At 35.4% G+C, this 23,603-nt stretch overlaps 2 protein-coding genes across 13 annotated transcripts in view; both read left to right on the plus strand.

Annotated features, from left to right (window-relative positions):
* Window positions 1-23,603, plus strand: part of LOC115210217 (SLIT-ROBO Rho GTPase-activating protein 3) — a 410,133-nt gene that overhangs the window by 248,949 nt on the left and 137,581 nt on the right. For 4 of the 5 annotated variants that reach the window (XM_029778687.2, XM_036502155.1, XM_036502156.1 and 1 more), the window contains exon 4: window positions 5,883-5,945. In XM_029778687.2, the coding sequence (XP_029634547.1) occupies window positions 5,883-5,945 (63 nt within the window). Of the gene's footprint in view, window positions 1-1,736; window positions 1,740-5,882; window positions 5,946-23,603 lie in introns of all 5 variants that reach the window. The other variant, XM_036502158.1, reaches the window with a different exon arrangement.
* The window catches only part of LOC115210218 (serine/threonine-protein kinase Nek4), a 505,173-nt gene that overhangs the window by 139,465 nt on the left and 342,105 nt on the right, over window positions 1-23,603 (plus strand). The window lies entirely within an intron of this gene.

The following is a 23,603-nucleotide window of genomic DNA, read 5'->3' on the forward strand; positions in this document are numbered from 1 at the left end:
CTCCCAAGACACTCAAAGAAGGCTGGAGGGTATATCAGCTGAAGCGTTGTGTTATTAACTAACAAGATGAAGACAAATATCTGTCAAATGTAAATAATGTACATAATTCCTCATCTCTTAAATATAGAACTGTAATTATTTCTTTGTATAATAGTGCTCACTTGCTTAGTAAGTATTGCTTTCATTATTTTATCACAGTCATAATCTCTCTTTTTAAAACAAACATTACAGTAGTCCAACAGCAGAGGGAGAAGTAGTTTGTCAAGTTTTACCTTCCCCGCAACATAGAGGTTTCAATTCAGCAGCCCTTGAGAGAGAGAGAGGAGAAAGAACATTGCAAACAATGAATGAAATCAACATGAAGTGAAAAAATTGTATAAATAAAAGGGCATTACTATAGATGTATATGCCCCTGACTTTATTGTCTCGTGATATCCAGAAAAATAGATACTTTTTAACAAAATTTTTCTACAAATACTGCTTAGTTGTGGCTTCAGATTATATACAGATTTATAAGAAATAATTTTTCTGAGGGGGTGGAGAGAAGAGTTTTTTCCCTCATAACTTTCAGGAAGATGGGTATCTTTTAATGAAAATTTATACAAATCACTTTCAGATGGCATAGATTATGATTACAAAGAAATTTATGGTTAAAATTATTTCAAGCATTTTCCTCATTTTTTTTTAAACCATAGCCTTTTGAAATGATGGGGTAGGGGGGCATCTTTGTATGAAAAAAGTTTTGTAAACTTTTTTTTTACACTTCCTCCTTCATCATCCCACTCCGGACCTATTTTGGCCAATTTTTGTTTTGCACTTCAAAACCATGGGAAGAGCATTTTCGGTAAAAAAAAATTTTTTAAATGTTAATATTTTAAGAGGGAAAAGTGAATGATTTAGTGGTGATTTGGCTGTTTCGCTATGAAAAAGAAAATTTGAAAAATTATGAATTTTTTGCAACTCCACTTGCTGCCCCCAATTGTTTCTGTTTAGAAATTAAAATATTGGAGAGCCTGAGGAGGTCATTGCTGATATTTATCAACAGTGATTTAGAAAAATTATGGTGATGTACTTGCATAGCAAGTGACTTGATCTGAGATCATGCGCTGAAATAAAAACAATTACAGCATAGATGTTTGTAACCCATTCAAGAATACACAGCACTATTTAAATACAAAGGTCCTGGTGCCTAGTTGTTTTGTATGTAACACTCGTATTTAAGTAGTACCGTTAAGAGACCTCTGTATTTAACTACTACCAGTTTCACTTCAACATTAAAATCTCATTTGTGTCAAAATATTTTCTTCGCTTTGAAACCATGACCTGTTCACTGACAAAACTTCGCAAAAGTAATGCAACACGAAGTTTTACCAGCGAACAGCAAACACACACATTCATTGCCTTTCATTTGTGTGTCTGTGTATCTCTGTGTGTGCACGAGTATGTCACTGTTGAAGTCACTTGTCCTACTTGTTTCTGTATATACTGGCTTAATGGTACAGAGTGTTTAAAGACTGTGAATAAGTGCAAGTTTTGAGTGCTTGTCAGTAACTTTTTTTCCTCCTCATCTCCTAATAGTAATTACCCAATTTTCTAGGCTCCTCTCACAGCTATTCCGCATTTAAAAATTATAGGTATTTAAAACATTTTCATTCAGTAAATAATAAATTAGGTATTCATTAATAGAATAATAACTAATAAATTACATATACATTAATAAAATACAGTGTCCAGAGAAAGTGAGGGACTTTGGAAATAAGAATGGAATGCAATGAATATTTAAATTTGTGAGAAAATGGAGTTTAAAAAATTCAAGAAACTTGAGAAATCGAAATTATAGGAAATTTTTTAGAACATGAATTTATAAAAATATCTCCAGATGGTCAACTCTTTAATAATTGCTTTCTTTTAGTACTTTTAGTAATTGTTACAAACCTAACTAATAAGCAGCTTTCTCCATTATAGTATAGATGCATCGGTTGGGGTGTGTTTTCCACTGTTCAAAGTGATGCCTTTTAACGCCTCCGTTTTTTTCTTCACCTCTTCCACATCTACAAAAGATTTCCTTTAAGGACATTTTCCATTCAGGGGAACAAAAAAAAAAAATCACAGGGAGCAAGATTGGGTGAATAGGGAGGGTGGGTACACAATGTCATGCATTCAGTCATGACTGCTTTTCGTCTTCTGCGAGCAAGTAAGGCACAAATTTTGCTGCAATTTTTTTCACTTGCAATCTCTCACTCAAAATCTGTTGGTAGGAACTCCAGGACACACCCGTCATATCAACTAGTTCATCAGTTGTTCAGAGAAGCGGTACTCCAAGATTAGTTCATGACTTTTTGTGATGTTTTCGTTTGTTTGGGAAGTCAAAGGTTACCCTAAATGAGGTTGGTCTTCAAGTGGCAAGTGACCATTCATAACATGTGGAAACTATTCGTAAACTTTTGTTTTGCTCATGGAAGCATCCTTGTAAGCTGTTTGAAGCATGACAACTGTCTCAGCTGCTGTTATATTCAGCAGAAAGCAGAATTTCATGGAAGCATGCTCTTTCTTTGTTTGAGCCATTACAAAAATCAACAAACAGGGAAGAAGTACTGCAAAAGAAAGATCCACCATATGGCAGTACAACTTCACCCAGAGACACCGGTTGATAGACTCATGCCTGAGTAGGGCTGACCATTGCTACTTGGAAGCTGTCCTGAAAGCGGTCAATTTTTAGACCCATTTCAGAGGTTGAATCGTTGTAATGCACAGCAGCACCTGCTTGGTGTTCAAAGAAAACAACTACCTACTGGAACCATTTAGCATCACACACTCAGTCCATCAGGGCTGCCCACTGTCCCCTTTTCTGTATGTGCTGGCTGTCTAGCCACTGCTGCAGAAGTTGGATTAGTTAAGGGACATCCCTTTTGAACTGGAACATGAGAGCAGTGTTGGCATACATGGATGATGTCACTGCCATGATGTCAGATGTCTCCAAAGTGGAATTGGTTGGCACCATTCTAAAGAAATATGTGTTGATTGCAGGTGCTAAAATCAATGCCAACAAGTCATTGGACTTAAGGCTGGGCACCTGAAGAAGTTGGTTGATACTGTTGGATAGCATCATCAGATGCTGGACTGACAGGCCAGTGAAACTGCTCAGGTCTGGTTCAATCTCGACCTTCAAATGGATAAGAACTCGAATAAGGTGATGAACAGGGTGGCAAACATGGAAATTGTCCTTGAAAGGTCGGGCAGTAAGGGTAAATGCCTACATCATCTCCATTAGCATTTATCACCTATCATGCCCTGCCCCTGGCTGGAAATCTTTCATTTAATTTCTTGTGGAAAGGATGTGTTACAATGATAAAGTGGTCAGTCTACTGCCAGCACACCCTCAGTGGCAGATTAAACATGCTATGGCTTCTGATGCTCAGACATGGACTCAGGTTGTGTCTCCTTGACAAAGTTGATGTCCTGGGTGAAGAAAAGACTGAAACTGGGTGCTTGGCACCAAGAATGCTGTCAGGCACTCGCATCCTTCTACCAGTCAGGTAAAAGGATGGTTGGATATTCTGCTTTAGCAATAAATAGAAGATTAGAGGCAAATAAAAGAAATTATTATTATTTTCATTATTAAGGTGGCAAGCTGGAAGAATTGTTAGCTTTATGGCAGTTTGTCTTCATGCTCTGACTTCAAATTCCACTTTCTTTCATTCTTTTGGAGTCGATAAAATAAGTACCAGTCAAGTAACTAAGTCAATGTAATCTACTTGCCTTTTCCCCTCAAACTTGCTGGTCTTGAAACCATTGTTACTATTATTATTATTAAAGTGGCGAGCTGGCAGAATCATAAGCACCAGTGAAACACTGGGATCGATGTAATCAATTAGTTTCCTCCCCGCCCCCAACTATTCAGGCCTTGTACCTATAGTAGAAAGGATTGCTACTACTACTACTACTACTAATAATAATAATAATAATAATGACTCATCCACATTAAATTATTGGCTTGGGCTGAAGCTCAAGACAATAATTCAGCTTCAGTTTCAGTTTGAACTTTTGTATTGGTTTGTAGAGATGATTTAAAACATTTAAAACACTATGATGAAGAAAATACAATTATATAGATGGCAAAATTACCAATTATTTTCAGTGTAGCTTGATTGGGCGAGTTAGAATAACTACTGATGCATTCCATATTTCTGTGGGTCAAATGTCATTATTCTGAAAATCAGATGAAGTAATGATTTAAAAAAATAAAATGTTGGAAAACATATCTGTCAGAGCTTTGATTATTATTTCTAGCATGTCAAGCAATTGCATTGAGCCCTCCCTCATTTCATCTGCTGGTTCAACAGGCATCTATATGTGTGGAGGGTATTATTTTAATAGCCAGAGGAAAATTTTGGATAAAAGTATATTTCAGAGATTTTAAGCATGTCAAGCCATTATATTGCAGCCTTTCTCATCTCATCTGCTAGTGTGACAAGCATCCATGCATACAAAAATGAGTGATGAAATTTAGTAACATCCAGAATGTTGATTGTGTTCTAAGAGCTTAGATGGGGAAAGAGAGAGTTTAACAAAATTGAAATTTTAATAAAAACTTTCTTTTCCAAAATCATAATCTCTATTTTCACATGTGGAATTTTCTACCTAAGATATTTCAAAAAACAAATGAAGACAAAACATATAGGGGTAGGATTTGATAATTTGCAAAACTGTTTTGGGGCTAAATCATAATCTTTTGTTGAAACAGGATTCTCCAAAAAACTTTTAAATGAAAATAGAAAATGTGGTGAAGTGTGTTTTCGACCTGTCCACCTCCAATTTCTTCCTCTTTTCAATTGTTTATACTTACTAATTGTTGATGCAAATCACTATTTTACTCAGATCCTATTGTTCACTTTATATATTACTTCTATATGTGTTTCAGTCTGTGCATGCACACACACACACACATACTCACACACAGAGAGGCAGAACTAAAGTTTAGTGCCCTGTTGACCACTATGAAAATTGACTTCTTTTAGCTCTTAAGTTTTTCCCCCCCACCGCACCACTTTTGATAGGGCTTTCAGAATTAGATTCCCTTGACTCAAATCATTCAAGAAAGCTTAATTATATTGATTGCTTTTCTAAAATAACAGATATTTATTTTAGAAAAGCAATCAATATAATTAAGCTTTCTTGTATGATTTGAGTCAAGGGAATCTAATTCTGAAAGCCCTATCAAAAGTGGTGCAGTGAGGGAAAAAAACTTACTCCCTTTTTGATTTGACAACTTTTTACCCCACAAGTTTTTCCATGGTATCAATTTTGAGGAGGTTTTCAGAATTAGATTCTTCTTATTTAGATCTCTTTTAGAAAGCTGAACTACACTAAACTGTTTTTCAAAAAGTAGAGACAATGATTTTAAAATAATATCAGACATTACTCTTTTTTCAATTTGACCACTTTTTGCCTTACAAGTTTTTTTACCTATTGTGCCAATTTGGACAGGCTTCACAGAATTGGATTTCTTTTATTGAAGTACAACTAAAGCAAAAATAATATAGTATAGAGGAAGCTTTACTACATAGAAGTTGCATCTATACATTGTTCTGCTACTTTTGAGCACATATTCTATATCAATTTTCTCTTTTATATTCAGCCGATTTTCTATTAACATCTCAGTATACTGGCCCTTCTCAATAAACTTAATTGTATTTAACTTAATTAAAGAAAGGATTAGCTTGAGAGTATAAAATTGGTCACAAAATAAGCAAATATTGACACAGAATATTTTTCACTCACCACAGTGGGTGAATAGTATTGACATGATCATTGTCTCAAATATTTATTTCATTTTTAAGACAGAAGCTTTCTCTAATGTAAGTTTTGTTCTTTTTCTTCAGTGTCGAGAAGTTGGAATTGAAAGTCATGAAGATATTTTGAAAGTTCTTCATGAATTGCAAAATGTAAGTGTTTTAACATCAATTTCTCTTTTTGAATATGTTTTTTTCTTCACTAAGTTTATCACATTCTCTGTAAAGTTGAACTGCCCTGTTTAAACTATATCAAGAACTCTAAGGAAAGAAGTGATTTTGTCAGTGCATATAAAGATGCAAGCATGGTGTAGTGGTTAAGAAGTTCCCTTTGCAACCGCATGGTTCCTGAAATTGATACTTATGTCAAGGGTTTTCTGCCTTGTGAGTGAAATTTGATTCACAGAAACTATACCGAAGGCCATCTTACATACCTGTGTGTGTGCATGTATGTATGAGCATGACTATTCTTGGATAATGTAGTAGTGACAATGTGCTGGGCTGGCAACAGATCAGAAGAACCAATTTTATTTGATAAGTGACAGCGACTTTATTATTAAGGCTGGGTACTTCAAAGGACAGACTGAAGTTAGCTACTTATTAGAGTGCTTAAAGTTTAGTGGCAACAAAGACCAAATGGGCTTTTTAACTAACCCACTACATCACATGTCTATATGTCTGTGTGTTTATATATATAAGTTTTCGATGTCATGTGACATATATAAGCTTAACATTAAACTGAAGGATTATCCATCCTTCCATTTTTTCTGTCCACTATTCCTGGGAGGATTGTGAGGACAGAGTCCTGAAGAACCTCCTCCAAAGGGTTCTAATGGAAAGGAACTATCATTAAACTTCCTGGCTGAAGGATTATTGAATACTTTTTAGTAAAGTCAATATTTAACATTTTACAAGGTAAAGTTTGACATAGATATTTTGGCTGCCAATCTTTGCTTGTGAATTGTGTGTGTGTCCATATAAGTGCAAACACACTATCTTTAAGATAGCAGGCTTTACATTGGTTTGATATCATTGTATTATATATTCCTATGGTGTATATGCTTGAATATAGCTATGACATGCATGTGGGAAGCATACTGACAAAGCATGCAACATGAATGAAGCAAAGGACACAAAATGAACAGCTTTGTCAGGCAGCAAGTCAACAAAGCAGACAGAGATAATTTTGGTCTGACATCAAGGACTGGATAAGTTTCAACACTGCCACCCTTCATAACATAGAAGAGTGGCAGGCTGACCCAGTTAAGGGAATTTGATTATGATACTTATAAACATGAGCATTATCTATCACATACTTCTTCATCCTGGAGGAATCCCTTTAAAGATGCATAATGTTAAGAAACACATCAGAGGTAGGTAAAACAGAATTGCCTAAGTAGTGCTCACGAGAATGGCAGATACTGTATTTTGCAATGGTGTCGTATCTGTAGTATAAATTGAAATTATGGAATTAATGCAGCTCTATAATATAAACACTATCAGAAGCTGTGGTTTTTAGTTTAGGAAAAACCTCTTTTGTTACCATATTTCTGTTGAGATACTCTGTGTTTCAATTAATTTTAAATATAACAAAGAATTTAGTAAAATAACTTAGTTATCATTAAGCTAGTGTTAGGAACATAAATTGTAACTAAGGTTTGGTGGAAGATTTTAATTCAGAACTTTTGAAAACAACATTTGTACTGCAGAGCCAGAGGCAGTTTTAGGTAAGTTAGTATCAAAAGGGTTAACCTTTACCATTCAGGTTATTCTGTCAAATGTAATGCTTATTTATTCACGCTGTTTTGAATTAATCAGGTATTATGTCATACCTTTAAAATTTTGATGATATGATTGTATATTTTTAGAATGACACTGTAGAGTAGATGTGAAAGGCCAGGTCTGACTGGTTTGAGCATAAAATAGGAGAATATTTGAACTGGTTATGGCCAGTTTAAATCCTAAAGGATTAAAGACATACAGTGTTAAAAAAACACTATAAACTTGAAAGCTAGATGAAACAAAAGTTCCCTAGAAAGCACAAGAGTAGCAGAAACCATATTTCACTGTATTTGTGGCTTACACTGCTTTGAACTAAAAAACTACAACTTCTGACATTTAAACAACACATAGCCATTAAATATATGGTATTAATAATATTTATAGTACAGAAGTACTTTTATTGCATGATTTGAATATGCTAGTGCAAGATGAAAAACATCAGTTGGCTACAACATAAAGGGACATGGAAGCTCCATACTAGGAATATCAATTCAAGAGCATATTCAAAATGAGATAACTTCAGAACAAAGCAGAATGAATGATATGATCATAGAATACCGAAAGCACAAGTTACACTGGACCAGATATATCACAAGGTCCACAAGTAAAGGATGGATATTTGGAAGGCCTCCGTGATGATGGGAAGATGATTTAGGACACGATAAGCAACAATGGCACAATCAAGAAAGATAGGAAATGTATTGTGACCAGTGATAGCTTGGTCAATATATTCAACTCAAGTCAGAAATTCTAGTAACATGCATCGCTTCTAAACATAACATGAATTATATTATATTATGTGTGTGTATACATCTGTATGTATGTGTGTACATGCAAGTATATGTATATATACGTAGTCTGATCAATAAGTATCCGGACTGTTGCTATAGTAATGAAGCTAAAGCATGGAGAATGAAGCTACTTGGCACAGATTGACCTTGAACTCTGCTGTGCATGTGCACTATGCTTTAACATTGTAGCTCACTTTTACCATTTACAGCAATGCTTGGAAGTGTAGCGTGTGATCATCGTATTGACCATGACAGGGAAAGTTGATCAGAGAATCTGCATCAAATTTTGCCAAAAGCTTGGCGATATCTGCTCAGAGGCCTACGCAAACTTTTCAAAAAGTTTTCATTGTTCTCGACACAATCAAGGAGATCTTGTGCAACTGAAACCCCGAGTGTCTTTTTGGTTAGCTGAAAGCAGTTTTGGCACAAACTTGGCAGACACCTCATGCCCAGATCTTCAGTGATAATAGATTGAACTGAACTGTAACTAATTTACTCAGCCTCTGATAACTCACAGATGGTGATTCAACAATTTCCCTTCACAGCTGCGTGCACATCTGCGATGTTTTACTCAGTTCTGCTGGTAGCGAGTCTCCAAGAACGTTCATCAATATCAACGTTTTTTTCAACCATTTTGGAAACATCTAAACCATTCATACACTTGTGTGCAACTCATACACTTTCTGCAACATTGCATAGGCCTCAGAGCAGGTATAACCATGACAACTTTCTCTGTCATGTTCAATGCAACGATCACACACTACACACCTTCCTTCCAATCACTGATGCATACAGCAGAGGTGAGCTAGAACGTTAAAACTTAGTGTGTATGTACAGCAGAGTTCAAGGACAGTCTGGATACTTATTGATGAGACCATATACATGTGAGTGTATATATTTGTGCCAGTAGGCTGTGTCAGTTCCTGGCTGTTACACCTAGAGTACAGACATATAGTGCGCACTCATCAGGTTATTGTTTTCATGCAAGATGACCAAACACATCAAGCAGAGACCATTAACCCATGTCTCATCACCAGTGATAATGGTCTTTATGAAGTTTGGATTGTGGTTTGTACAGTCCAGCATGCCCTGAGTGATATCAATATGGAGTTGCTTCTGCTGATCTATCAGCACCTTGGGAACGACTTTTGCCAGCACTCTCTGCATGCACTGATCCTGTACTTATTCTCACTCTGTGAGCAACTTCACTGAACCTTCTCAATCAGCTTTTCATTTTAGTTTGTCGATGGCCTGCATGAGCATGCTTCACTCTCCGCTGAAGTGTGGCCATGTTTGAAGTGGTTGCACTAATCCTTGATCTGAGATTTGCTCAAGGTCTGCTGAATCTTCTGGATGGTTTGAGCTTAAGTATCACCAAGCTTTTGTTGAAACTTGATGCAATATCTATGCTTGATGCATTTGGTTAAAAAGAAAATTTGATGAGTGCACACTACACATCTGTAACAAAAAGGAATTGAAGCGGTATGCTGGCATGAAGGATAACCTCACCTCACATCCAAAGAATTTTGCACATCCAGCATTAGTTTTGTTGGGAAAAAATAAAGTTAGATATTTTTTAACACGTCTTGTATATATATATATTTACACATGTATATGTGTGCATGTGTCTGTCAAGGAGTAAATAACAAATTAGTGTTATGTAATCATAGAGGGAATATGTTTAATAAAATCTTAATTAACTGATCCTCCTGATTTTCTTATCCCAAAGCCAGGAACTTCTCAGCACCCCCTTGTACATACATACCAGGGGCATGCACTCTCAGGTATGCAAGCTATGCGCTGCATGCCTTCTTTGTTTCAAAGAAAATACGTCCAGCTGTTTTAGAAATATTTTGTCTCTCCTTCCCCTCTCTCAGTGACTCGTACTTCTGCTTTGATAAATGCTTTGAGAAGATCGCATGACACACACTCCCTCTCTGTATGTATTAGTTTGTCCTTCCTTCCTCTCTCTCTCTCTCTCTCTCTCTTAGTGACTCGATAAATTCATTGTGGCCTGTCATGCTTTGAAAAGACAGCATGACCCCCCCTCTCTCTCTCTCTTTGTTAGTTTGTCCCTCCTTCCTCTCTCTCTTAGTGACTTGTTTAAAATATATGCTAGGAGGAATGGTCATCCATAATAGTTTGTACCCCTTTCTTCTCTCTCAGTGATTTGACAAATTCATTGTGGCATTTCATGCTTTGAGAAGACTGCATGACATGCCTCTCTGTCTATTTGTTAGTGTAGAATTGTTGCTAACCTGGTTCCACTTTTAACCGGAACAAGAGCAAGCCCATAATTCTTGAGTTAGCCAGCTGAAATGTTGGAATAGCTTGGCATGTAGGTTTGAATTTTTTTATCCAAAGCATCTGTTTGCACTATTATATTTTTGGAGTGTTTTGAAAACAAAAATATAATCTATATTATATTTCTTATTTCAGAAATTGCTAATTAATCTTAAATTAATTTAACAAAGGGTATTTTTCCGTTTTGTTGAAATTGACTTACAATTTACGCCGGCACTTCCACGTGGGTTCTTATATAAGAGCAGCCTTTTTCAAAATGAGTGAAATGTGTGTTATAAACGATATTTTGAGAAATAGTTTTTCGAAAAGAGACTTTGATGGAAAACAATTAATTACCTAATTTGCGAAGCTACAACAAGAAATTCACGAGACAATTTCAGGTTAATTCGTATGAAAAGAAGAAATGGTTAACTGGAAGTGTTGCTCTTAATAAATTATTCTGTTGGCTGTGTTTACTTTTTGGCTTAGAAAAAAATGTTTGAAATGATAAAGGCTATGATGATTTAAATAATTTACATATGGCTATGCTAAAGCATGAGCGTTCTCAAAGGCATATAAAATGTTTGATAGATCTTAAAATAATCGGGAATGTTCACGTAGACTTACAATTAGTTGCACGTAAAAATCAAAGCATACAACATCATAATGAGAAAGTTCGACGAAACAGATCCATTCTGCAACGATTGATCGATGTTGTTATTTTTTTAGGCCTCCAGGAATTACCGTTCCAGGGTCATTTTGAATCTGAAGGCTCTAATAATTGTGGAAATTATAAAGAACTCGTTTATTTGATCAGTAAATATGACAAAAAAATAGAAAGTCATCTAGATACGGCTTCTATCTTCACTGGTCTGTCGAACAGAATTCAAAATGACTTGATTGAAGCAATTCATAAAGTTATGTTGAATGAGATGCAGAAGGAAATTGAGCAAGCTAAGTTTGTTTCTATTCTTGTTGATGAGACATCTGATGTCTCAGCATCTTCACAACTGTCAACAGTTTTACGTTATGTTACAGAAGACTGTGTGACGAAAGAACGATTTATCGGTTTTAGTGATGTTAGTGCAGATCGATCTGCAAATGCTTTATCTGAACATGTTTTTAAATGCATTGAGATGTGGGAATGTGGAAACAAATTGATTGCACAGACATATGATGGTGCCGCTACAATGGCAGGACAACTAAATGGGTTACAGGCAAAAGTAAGAAGGAAATATGAATGTGCGATCTTTATTCATTGTTGTGCCCATATCCTAAATTTAGTTCTTTCACAATCATGCTCTGCTATGAAAGAATGCAAGATATATTTTTTCTACAATAAACGGACTCAGTACATTTTTTACGAAATCACCGAAAAGGGCTAATGCATTAGATAACATTATTAAAAAAAGATTTCCGAAAGCAACAACAACTAGATGGAATTACTCCTCATGTCTTATTATTACCACAAAGGAAAATTATAATTTCATAATCAGCCTTTTTGAACACATCATTGAAAATCCTGAAGCATGGGATGATACCACCATAAATTCAGCAATTGGATTCTTACACACTTTAAAAGCTCTTGATTTCTTATTTTTGTTAGAAGTATTCAGTGACATTTTTTCTTTTACTGACGTCTTATTTAACATACTCCAGGGTAAAAGTCATGACAGTGTATTGTAAGGAGCAAATAGATAAAACTAGAACTGTACTCGAAAACAAACTTGATTATTTTTCAATCTTTTATGATAGGATAGGGGAAAAATATGGAGTCAATGCAGGAATCGGAATTCAGAGATCCAAGAATATATCTATTAATCCCCAATGACATTATAGAATGCTTTATAACAAAATTATCAGTACAATAGTTGACCAAATAAAAGCACGATATTCATCCTTAGAAGAGTTTAAATTCATGGAACTTTTGAATTTCAACAAAGTTGATGAGTATTGCAAACAATTTCCTGTGGACTCTTTAGATTCTTTAAGAACAACTTATGGCAGGTTTTTTGATGTAATACGATTACAAAGTGAGCTCAATGTGATGTATTCAATGAAAGATTTTAAAAAACCAAGTGTAAGTCATTTAATGAGTTACATTAACAGCAGTGATCTTGTTGAAGCTATGCCAGAACTCTTCAATCTGTGCAAGTTGATTTTGACAATTCCGTCTACCACTGCTTCTGTAGAGTGATCCTTTCTGCATTAAGTAGAATTAAAACATACCAAAGAAATGCGACAGGATAAAGAAGACTGTCTGGGTTAGCACTAATGTCAATTGAAAAAAATTTATTACATGAATTGATGAAAAGAGAAGATTTCTATGAAAATGTGATAGATATATTTACCCAGAAAGATCGAAGAATTGAATTAATTTATAAATGAGGTAAATAACATTTTAAAACATTAAAAAAATTAATATATTAAAGAGCATATATTACAGGTTTTGCTTAGTGTTTGTTATAACGTAAGGTTCGACCTTCTTACATCAGTATTGTTTCGCAGGAGAAATGTTTCGATTTCTTCATCAAACCTAACCTACATAGATTTCTCTTTCTGTGCTGCTGGCTGTAGTCTATTTACGACCATAAATAAGTGTCTTGTTTCACTTTCAATAAGTGTCTTGTTTCAATCTCAGAGATGTTGACTTCTGCCACAACAGTTTTGGGAGGCTTTTTACAATGTTGAATTTTCGCTGTCTTTCATTGTGTGTATATTCATGTATATGCGTGTATTTTCAATGTGTGTGCGTGAGACATATTCTTTTAATGTACGGAGTTCAGTAAGTCTCAGAACAGTCAATAATTTTCCCGGAGTTGACAAGTAGCATGATAAAGCACCTGACTTGTCTTCGAGAGCATAACGATCTAAAACCATGGCCATATAAAGTAACTAAATGTGTTCTTTTAATTAAATCATTTCATTCGGCTCAACCAATAGGTATAGGGGCTAATGCAGAATCGCACCTCTTTGAAAAACAAATTTTTATGAAAAATGTTTTTCGGATTCCACATTTCACTTATGATTTTTAGACTTTTTTAAGGGAGAATGAGGATGGGAAAGTACTGATATTTCGAAGAGCAAAGAATAATACAAACAATACACTAATTTCAGGCTCATCTCTACACAGCCATTTTTTATTCCCTGTTTATTTTAGAATCTCTTAGATGTAAATCGTAGGAATACGAAAATGTTTTACTGAAAAATTGCCGGTGGGGATGATGGGGTGGCAATGAAATTCATTGCATGCCCAACGCCAGAAGTCACCGCACGCCACTGATACATACATATATATACTTTTACTTGTTTCAGTCATTAGACTGTACCTATGATGGGGCACTACCTTGAATTTATTTATTAAGCCTGGTACTTATTCTATTGGTCTCTTTTGCCGAACCGCTAAATTACAGGAACCTAAACACACCAACACTGTCAGAAAGAGAGAGAGAGAGAGATACACACACACACACACTACAGTCTCCTTTCAGTTTCTGTCTACTAAATTCACTCACAAGTAGAAGACACTTGCCCAAGAAGGCATGCAGTAGGACTGAACCCAGAACCATGTGGTTGGAAATCAAACATCTTACCACACAGCCACTCCTGCAACTATATATATAGTGTGTGTGTCTGTGTGTATGTGCACACATACACACTGTGAAGCATTGTGTAATATTTAAAGTTAAGTATGAAATTGTTCAAATGCCAGTACAATGCCAATTCAAGTATAGGGGTGATAACAGAGGTAAGGATGATAAGACAATAGTTTATACTTTACCTTATAGTCCTGTGGTTTCGCGTTAATAGCTATTTTTCAGGAGCAAGTGGGAGGTGTGGTCAGGCTGATGTATTTTGCTCAGATAAGTAGAAAGGGGCAGAATTGTTACATGCATAGAATGGTATTGTTACAGTAACAAGTTTGCCTCATGTAACTCATGTCTGTTGCTGATTGGTGGCTTCAATTTATTAATGAATAGGACTTTCTTGATCCTCAAATTACTGATGTTATATTCTGCTACCTTACCCTGGATCTTATTTTATCATAAAGCTACAGAATAACATCAGCAATTCGAAGATCAGTAGAGCTTCCTTATTAATAAAGTTGACCAGAGTTACACAGGGCAGGTTTGCTGCCACAATAGCATTCTACATATGTAACAACTCCACAGACAGAAGGTAATTTTCCATAAGAATGTGAGGTGTCTGCTTTGGCTTGGTTTTTACAGCTGGATGCCCTTCCTTAAGCCAACCACTTTACAGAGTGGACTGGATGCTTCTTACATGGCACCAGCACTGGTGAGGTCACCAAGTAACTTGCAAGAAAAAGATTCTTTGAGAAGGGAGTGATATTGAAGGAGGTGGTTTTGTGCCAGATGATGAGAGGTTAGTGTATGACAAACAGAAACAGGTGTATTTCTGTAGAGGAGATGCATTCAGGAGAGAGAGCAAGAGTGTGATGTCTTTTCTATACTTTTCACCTGGTAGATTTTCTTTTTCTTGTTTTATCCTGAGTAGATCATCATCATCATCATCATCATTTAGCATCCGCTTTCCATGCTAGCATGGGATGGACGGTTCAACTGGGGTCTGGGAAGCCAGAAGGCTGTACCAGGCCCAGTCTGATTTGGCAATGTTTCTACGGCTGGATGCCCTTCCTAACGCCAACCACTCCATGAGTGTAGTGGGTGCTTTTTACGTGCCACCGGCACAGGTGCCAGACGAGTCTGGCAAACGTCCACAATCGGATGGTGCTTTTACGTGCCACCGGCATGGGTCCAGGTGAGGCTGGCAACGGCCACGAACAGATGGTGCCTTTTACGTGCCACCGGCACGAGGCCAGTTGGGGCAGCGCTGGCAACGGCCACGTTCGGATGGTTCTCTTACATGCCACCGGCACTGGTATCACAGCTGCAATTTCCATTGATGTTGATCGATTCTCACTTGCCTCAACAGGTCTTCACAAGTAGAGTTTTGTGTCCCAAGAAGGAAAGGTATGCATAAGTGGACTGGCTACATCCCGTGTAGAGGCCACAGGTTATGGTCTCACTTGTCCTGTCGGCTCTTCTCACACACAGCATACTTCCAAAGGTCTCAGTCTCTAGTCATTTCCTCAGTGAGAGATATTTTTCCTTTATCATATGACTTATGTCTTTCCTAATCCTCCAACCAGGGCCATAAAGTAATTTAGATAATGATTTGATAAATAAGATAGTGCTTTTGAACTTTGCCCTTATGGGTCTTACAAGCAGCCTTAATAAATTCTATTTTCCTTCTAAAAAAATTTTTAATTCTGCCACCATGTAGCTTGGTGAGCTTGTTGACTTATATTTCTGTTTGTTTGTTAAAAACCACTTGAAGATGGTGGATTTTGCCATGATGTAACCTAACACTGCATCAGTAAAATGCTACCAAAACAGTTGTTATGAATTTTGAACCCCACTTGTGTTCTTTTATACATATGCTACACTTAGAACCTTCACTGGGTTGAGCCTACAGTTTGTATTGGATCAGGTACCTATGTGTATACATATATTTGTCTATGAGTACTCATATATGGATAGATTTTTAGGTATATATATGCACACTTTCAGTATACAAACAACAACTTTAAATTCCACTAGAGTACTATAAGCCAAGTACCCAGCATTTCCTAGCATACTACACATTGAAATGCCTAGATTCTAACAAATCGTGCAACTCAGCAACTGAACACAAATAAATAACAGATATGTATATACAGTTGCGGCCAAAATGTTCAGAACGGCATTGTTTTCGTCAGAAAAGTAGGTATAAGTTTTTATTAAAGTTGTTTTATATTCTATAATTTTCACAGACAATAAATACGATATTAATTGGTATTGTCTGAGATTTTGGTGTAATTTGAATGGATGATACAAAAGTTATGGATGATATAGTGATTTACTGCAAAACCCATGGTGGCCAAAATGATCAGAACGGTTGAAAAAATAACAAAATAATCAAAAAGTGACAGAGAATGCTGGAATTATTTCATATTTAGTGAGAAGCCCTTTAGCTTCAATCAAAGTTTGACATTTTTGACTGCATGGGGAAATCAAATTTTCAATTTCTTGCTGGGTGATCTTATTCCATTCTTCCTGAAGGGCATTCCGTAATTGCTCGGTTGTTTTAGGATTTCTGGCTTTCAAACGTTCTCCTAGAATATTCCACACATTTTCAATAGGATTGAGGTCTGGGCTTTGAGCAGGCCAATCCATAACAATAACCTTTTCAGCCTTGAGGAAGTTCATGACCACCTTAGCCTTGTGACATGGGGCATTGTCCTGCATGAATATGGGTGGTCGCTTAGTTGAATTTCTCAGCACAGGCAAGACATGATCTTTTACAAGTTGTTTATAAACTCCTGCATTTACCTTTCCATGTAATCACAGCGAAGGGCCCACAACATCTCCAGATATCATCCCCCAAACCATGACACTTCCTTCCTCCACCGAATTTAACACTAGTCTTAAGGCATTTAGGTGACAATTTTTCACCTGCTTTTCGACAAACGTACCTTTTCCCATCTGAGCTAAATAACATAGACTTAGATTCATCACTGAAATCCACCGTTTGCCATTTTTCTTGAGACCACAACACATGTTCAGTTGCAAAGGTAAGACGACACTTTTTATTCTTGGAGCTGATCAGTGGCTTCACTGCAGGTGCTCTTGCTTGTAGGTCATGTTCAACTAAAGGACGAGACACAGTTTTATGAGATAAAGTTTTCTTCAGTACAATGCTCATTTCCCGAAAAACAGCAGCAGCAGTTTTAAATCTGTCCTTTTTAACCAACTTTACCATAGCACGATCTTCTCTCTTGGTCGTTTTTCTTGGCCTACCTGTAGACTTTCTTGCTTCACACGAACCACAATCATCATAGACCTTAAGAATACTGTGAACAACACTTTTTGACTTGTTAACAATCTTTGCAATAGACCTAATACTTAAATTATCCTTCTTTCGAAGCTTAATAATCTGCTGACGAATTGGTAATGAAGTAAGTGGCATTATATTAACAAAGTACACTGCAGATATTCTCACTAATGTTTAGTAAACGAACTGTCACATAAACAAATTCAAAACATTAGAGTTCGACGGTTAAATATACAAAAACATGGAGTAAAAGCAACCATTCTGATCATTTTGGCCGCCATGGGTTTTGCAGTAAATCACTAAATCATCCATAGACAATAACAAATAATATCATATTTATTGTCTGTGAAAATTATAGAATATAAAGCAACTTTGATAAAAACTTATACCTACTTTTCTGACGAAAACAATGCCGTTCTGAACATTTTGGCCGCAACTGTATATACAAGCAAAACGCTTCCCATTTAAAAATTTAAGGAATAAAGGTTTAAGGAATAAAAAGAGAATAAAAAATATGAAGTAAAAGTAATGAACAAAACAAATGTTAACTATTTGTGGTTCCCTCCCGGTGAAAATTAATCAAGGCTACATTATGCAATTAACATACAATCCAAACTTGATGATTCCGATGTAAGGGAGGTAATTTTAATTAATATTAGAGGGTTCTAGAGTGTATTTATTACATAATACATTTGATACCCATTCCCTTGACTGTATTATGTTAATTATAGGGTGGTTTATCGTGTACTGTTCATACACAGTAAATATATAAAGTAATAAATACACTCTAAGAACTCTCTAATATTAATTAAAATTACCTCCCTTACATCGGAATCATTAAGTTTGGATTGTATGTTAATTGCATAATGTAGCCATGATTAATTTTCGCCGGGAGGGAACCACAAATAGATAAGTTAACATTTGTTTTGTTCATTACTTTTACTTCATATTTTTTATTCTCTTTTTATTCCTTAAACCTTTATTCCTTAAATTTTTAAATGGGAAGCGTTTTGCTTGTATATACAGTTGCGGCCAAAATGTTCAGAACGGCATTGTTTTCGTCAGAAAAGTAGGTATAAGTTTTTATCAAAGTTGCTTTATATTCTATAATTTTCACATATATATGTGTATATATGTATATATGTATACAAAAAGGATATTTATATGTGTATATATATATATATATATGTATATATATATGTATATATTATATATGTATATATATGTATATATATATATGTATATATATGTATTATATATGTATATATATGTATATGTATATATATATGTATATATGTATATATGTATATATATATATGTATATATATATATGTATATATATATGTATGTATATATATGTATATATATATGTATATATATATATGTATATATATATGTATATATATGTATATTATGTATATATATATATATATGTATATATATATGTGTATATATGTATATATATATATATGTATATATATATATGTATATATATTGTATATATGTATATGTATATATGTATATATATATATGTATATGTATATATGTATATATATATATGTATATATGTATATATATATATGGGAAAATGAATGGGATAAAGAGAGTCTGCCGAATGTTGACCCAACAGAGGGACCAGCTATCCGAGTTGATAGTTCCGTGGTAGCTAAGGCAATTAGAAGCATGAAGACAGGGAAAGCCCCAGGCCCATCAGGAATCACTGCAGAGATGCTCAAAATGTCTGGTAGTGTCGGCTATAGCCTAGTCCCGTATAGTTAATCAGGTGATACACAAAGGGGTCATACCCAATGACTGGTGTAGCAGTATAATAGTCAACTGCTACAAAGGTAAAGGTGATGCCCTAGATACAAATAACTACAGAGGTATCAAGCTGTTGGACCAGGTGATGAAGGTTACGGAGAGGGTCATAGCCCAACTAATTAGAGAGAGAGTTAGTTTAGATGAGATGCAGTTTGGGTTTGTGCCAGGGAAAAGTACTACTGATGCTATATTCCTGGTAAGGCAGCTGCAGGAGAAATACCTAGCCAAAGATAAGCCCCTGTACCTGGCTTTTGTTGACATGGAGAAAGCCTTCGACAGGGTCCCCCGATCCCTTATCCGGTGGGCAATGAGGAAACTAGGGATAGATGAATGGTTAGTGAGAGCTGTGCGGGCCATGTACAGGGACGCCGCTTGTAGGGTGAGGGTTGGAAATGTGTACAGTGAAGAATTCCGGGTAGAGGTAGGAGTCCACCAAGGCTCAGTACTCAGCCCCCTCCTATTTATCATAGTCCTCCAGGCAATAACGGAGGAATTCAAGACAGGATGCCCTTGGGAGCTCCTCTATGCTGATGACCTTGCTCTAATTGCTGAGTCGCTATCAGAACTGGAGAAGTTTCAGGTGTGGAAACAAGGATTAGAATCGAAGGGCCTCAGAGTCAATCTAGCTAAAACCAAAGTCGTAATCAGTAGGAAGGTAGACAAATCACAAACACCTTCAGGTAGATGGCCCTGCTCGATCTGTAGAAAAGGTGTAGGTAGAAACTCTATAAGATGCACCAAGTGTAAGCTATGGACACATAAGAGATGCAGCAATGTCAAAGGAAGGCTAACTAGGAAGATGGTTTTTGTATGTGGCAGATGCTCAGGAACAATAAACACTGAAAATGCTCTGAGACCAACTTCCGTCACTTTCCAGGGAGAAAAACTAGAAATAGTTGATAGTTTCCGTTACCTAGGTGACCAAGTCAGCAGCGGGGGCGGGTGTGCTGAAAGTGTAACTGCTAGAGTAAGAATAGCTTGGGCAAAGTTCAGAGAGCTCTTACCTCTACTGGTGACAAAAGGCCTCTCGCACAGAGTGAAAGGCAGACTGTATGATGCGTGTGTACGAACAGCCATGCTACATGGCAGTGAAACATGGGCCGTGACTGCTGAGGATATGCGTAAGCTCGCTAGAAATGAAGCCAGTATGCTCCAATGGATGTGTAATGCCGGTACTCACACTCGGCAGAGTGTAAGTACCTTGAGAGAAAAGCTGGACCTAAGAAGCATCAGTTGTGGTGTGCAAGAGAGACGTTTGCGCTGGTATGGTCATGTGGCGAGAATGGATGAAGATAGTTGTGTGAAAAAGTGCCACACCCTAGCGGTTGAGGGAACCTGTGGAAGAGGCAGACCCAGGAAAACCTGGGACGAGGTGGTGAAGCACGACCTTCGAACTTTAGGTCTCACTGAGGAAATGACTAGAGACTGAGACCTCTGGAAGTGTGCTGTGCGCGAGAAGACCCGGCAGGACAAGTGAGTCCATAACCCGTGGCCTTCTACATGGGATGGAGCCAGCCTACGTATGCATACCTTCCCTTCTTGGGACACAAAACTCTACTTGTGAAGACGTGATGAGGCAAGTGAGGATCAGAATCGAAATCGATCAATGGAAATTGCGGATGTGCTACCAGTGCCGGTGGCATGTCAAAACTCTGCTTGTGAAGACCCGTTGAGGCAAGTGACGATCAGAATCGAAATCGATCAATGGAAATCGATCAATGGAAATTGCAGATGTGTTACCAGTGCCGGTGGCATGTAAGAGAACTTTCCGTTTTGCGACCGTTGCCAGCACCGCCCCGTTTCGTGTCCGTTGCCAGCCTCACCTGGCCCTCGTGCCGGTGGCACATAAAAAGCACCATCCGTTCGTGGCCGTTTGCCAGCTCTGTCTGGCACCAGTGCGGGTGGCACGTAAAAAGCACCCACTACACTCACGGAGTGGTTGGCGTTAGGAAGGGCATCCAGCCATAGAAACACTGCCAGATTTGACTGGGCCTGATGAAGCCTTCAGGCTTCACAGACCCCAGTAGAACCGTCCAACCCATGCTAGCATGGAAAACGGACGCTAAACGATGATGATGATGATGATATATATATATGTATATATATATATATATATATATATGTATATATATGTATATATGTATATATATGTATATATGTATATATATGTATATATGTATATATATGTATATATATGTATATATATGTATATATATATATATGAATTTGTTGAAATGGAAAGATGAATTTTCTTGTTACAGATTATTCAAAAGTTTAACCGATACCTGGTTTAACCGTTGTTCTGACAACGTAATTCCTGGCTTTTCCTGAAGAGAAAGCTGCAATATGGTATCCTTATTTAATCAGAATTTGGAAAATTGTGGCCTTTGAAACATGTGTAGAATGTAATAAAAGGAATTCTGTACAATCTTCGTTCAACTCCATTTCTTCCATTCACTAATTATATATATATGTATATATATATGTATATATATATATGTATATATATATATATATGTGTGTGTGTGTGTGTGTATATATATGTGTGTACATATATATATATGAATATATATATGTATATATGTATGTATATATATGTATATGTTGATATATATGTAGATATATGTATATATATATATGTATGTATATATATGTATACATATATGTATGTATATATATGTATACATATATGTATGTATATATATATGTATGTGTATATATATGTATATATATGTATACATATATGTGTATATATATATATATTTATGTGTATACATATATATATATGTATATTTATCTGTATATATATATATATATATGTATATATATGTGTATGTATATAAATATATGTATATATATGTGTATATATATGTATGTATAGGTGTGTGTGTATATGCTTGTGTGTATATGTGTGTATATTTATATGTGTATGTATATAGATATTTGTATATGTATATGTCTATATGTGTGTATATATATTATATATATATATATTATATTATATAATATTTGGGAGTAAATCCAAACTTACAGGGAAAAATTAGATTTAGGATTAAATCCAATTTTACAGTATAAATATACATATTAAATTAGAGATAAAACCACTATTAAGCAAATCAAACAGTGAAAAACATAAACCAATATATAGAAATAAAATTAATTAATATAATATATAAAATTCATAATTTAAATTATTTAAATTTAAAGTTAAAATTTTTTAAATTATTTAAATAAATTATTAATTCATACTTAGAAATTTTTATATAAATATATATATGTATATATATACTCTTTTACTTGTTTCAGTCATTTGACTGCGGCCATGCTGGAGCACCGCCTTTAATCGAGTAACTCGACCCCGGGACTTATCTTTTGTAAGCCCAGTACTTATTCTATCGGTGTCTTTTGCCGAACCGCTAAGTAACGGGGACAGACACAGAAACACACACATGCATACATATATATATACATATATACGACGGGCTTCTTTCAGTTTCCGTCTACCAAATTGACTCACAAGGCTTTGGTTGGCCCGAGGCTATAGTAGAAGACACTCGCCCAAGGTGCCACGCAGTGGGACTGAACCCGGAACCACGTGGTTGGTAAACAAGCTGCTTACCACACAGCCACTCCTGCACCTATATATATATATATATATATATATATATATATATATATATATATATATATATATATATATATTATTTTATTTATTTTTATTATTATTATTATTATTTTTTTAAATAACTATCAAAAAGTATTAAAAAGTTTAATATAAGATAAAGAGTGAAATCACTACGATCGTTTCGTGCCCATAACCTAATTCGAATAACAATAATTTAAATTCAATTTATAATTCGAATTATGGTTATAGTCAATCTTCAGGTTAATGATAATATTTTAATAAATAATCAAAAATATTTAAATAATATTTTCTAAGAAATAAATAAAATAATAATTTTTCTTATAAAAAACTCTATTATCAAACTAGAAACTTTAACGATTATGATTATGCCATACAATCGATTATAATGTTAAATATTAAATTTTTAAGTATTAATTTTTAAGGTAAGAAACCCACAAATAATCTAATCTCAGTTATAGTCAATATCTGATTACATAAATATTTTACAAAAAAAAAAACTATTCATATTATTAAATATAATTTCAAGTCAAATAATTATATAATATTTGAATAATAACTAAATTATCAATGAAAATATTAAATATAAGAATT

The sequence above is a fragment of the Octopus sinensis genome, linkage group LG4 (assembly GCF_006345805.1).
Source record: "Octopus sinensis linkage group LG4, ASM634580v1, whole genome shotgun sequence".
Lineage (NCBI taxonomy): Eukaryota > Metazoa > Mollusca > Cephalopoda > Octopoda > Octopodidae > Octopus > Octopus sinensis.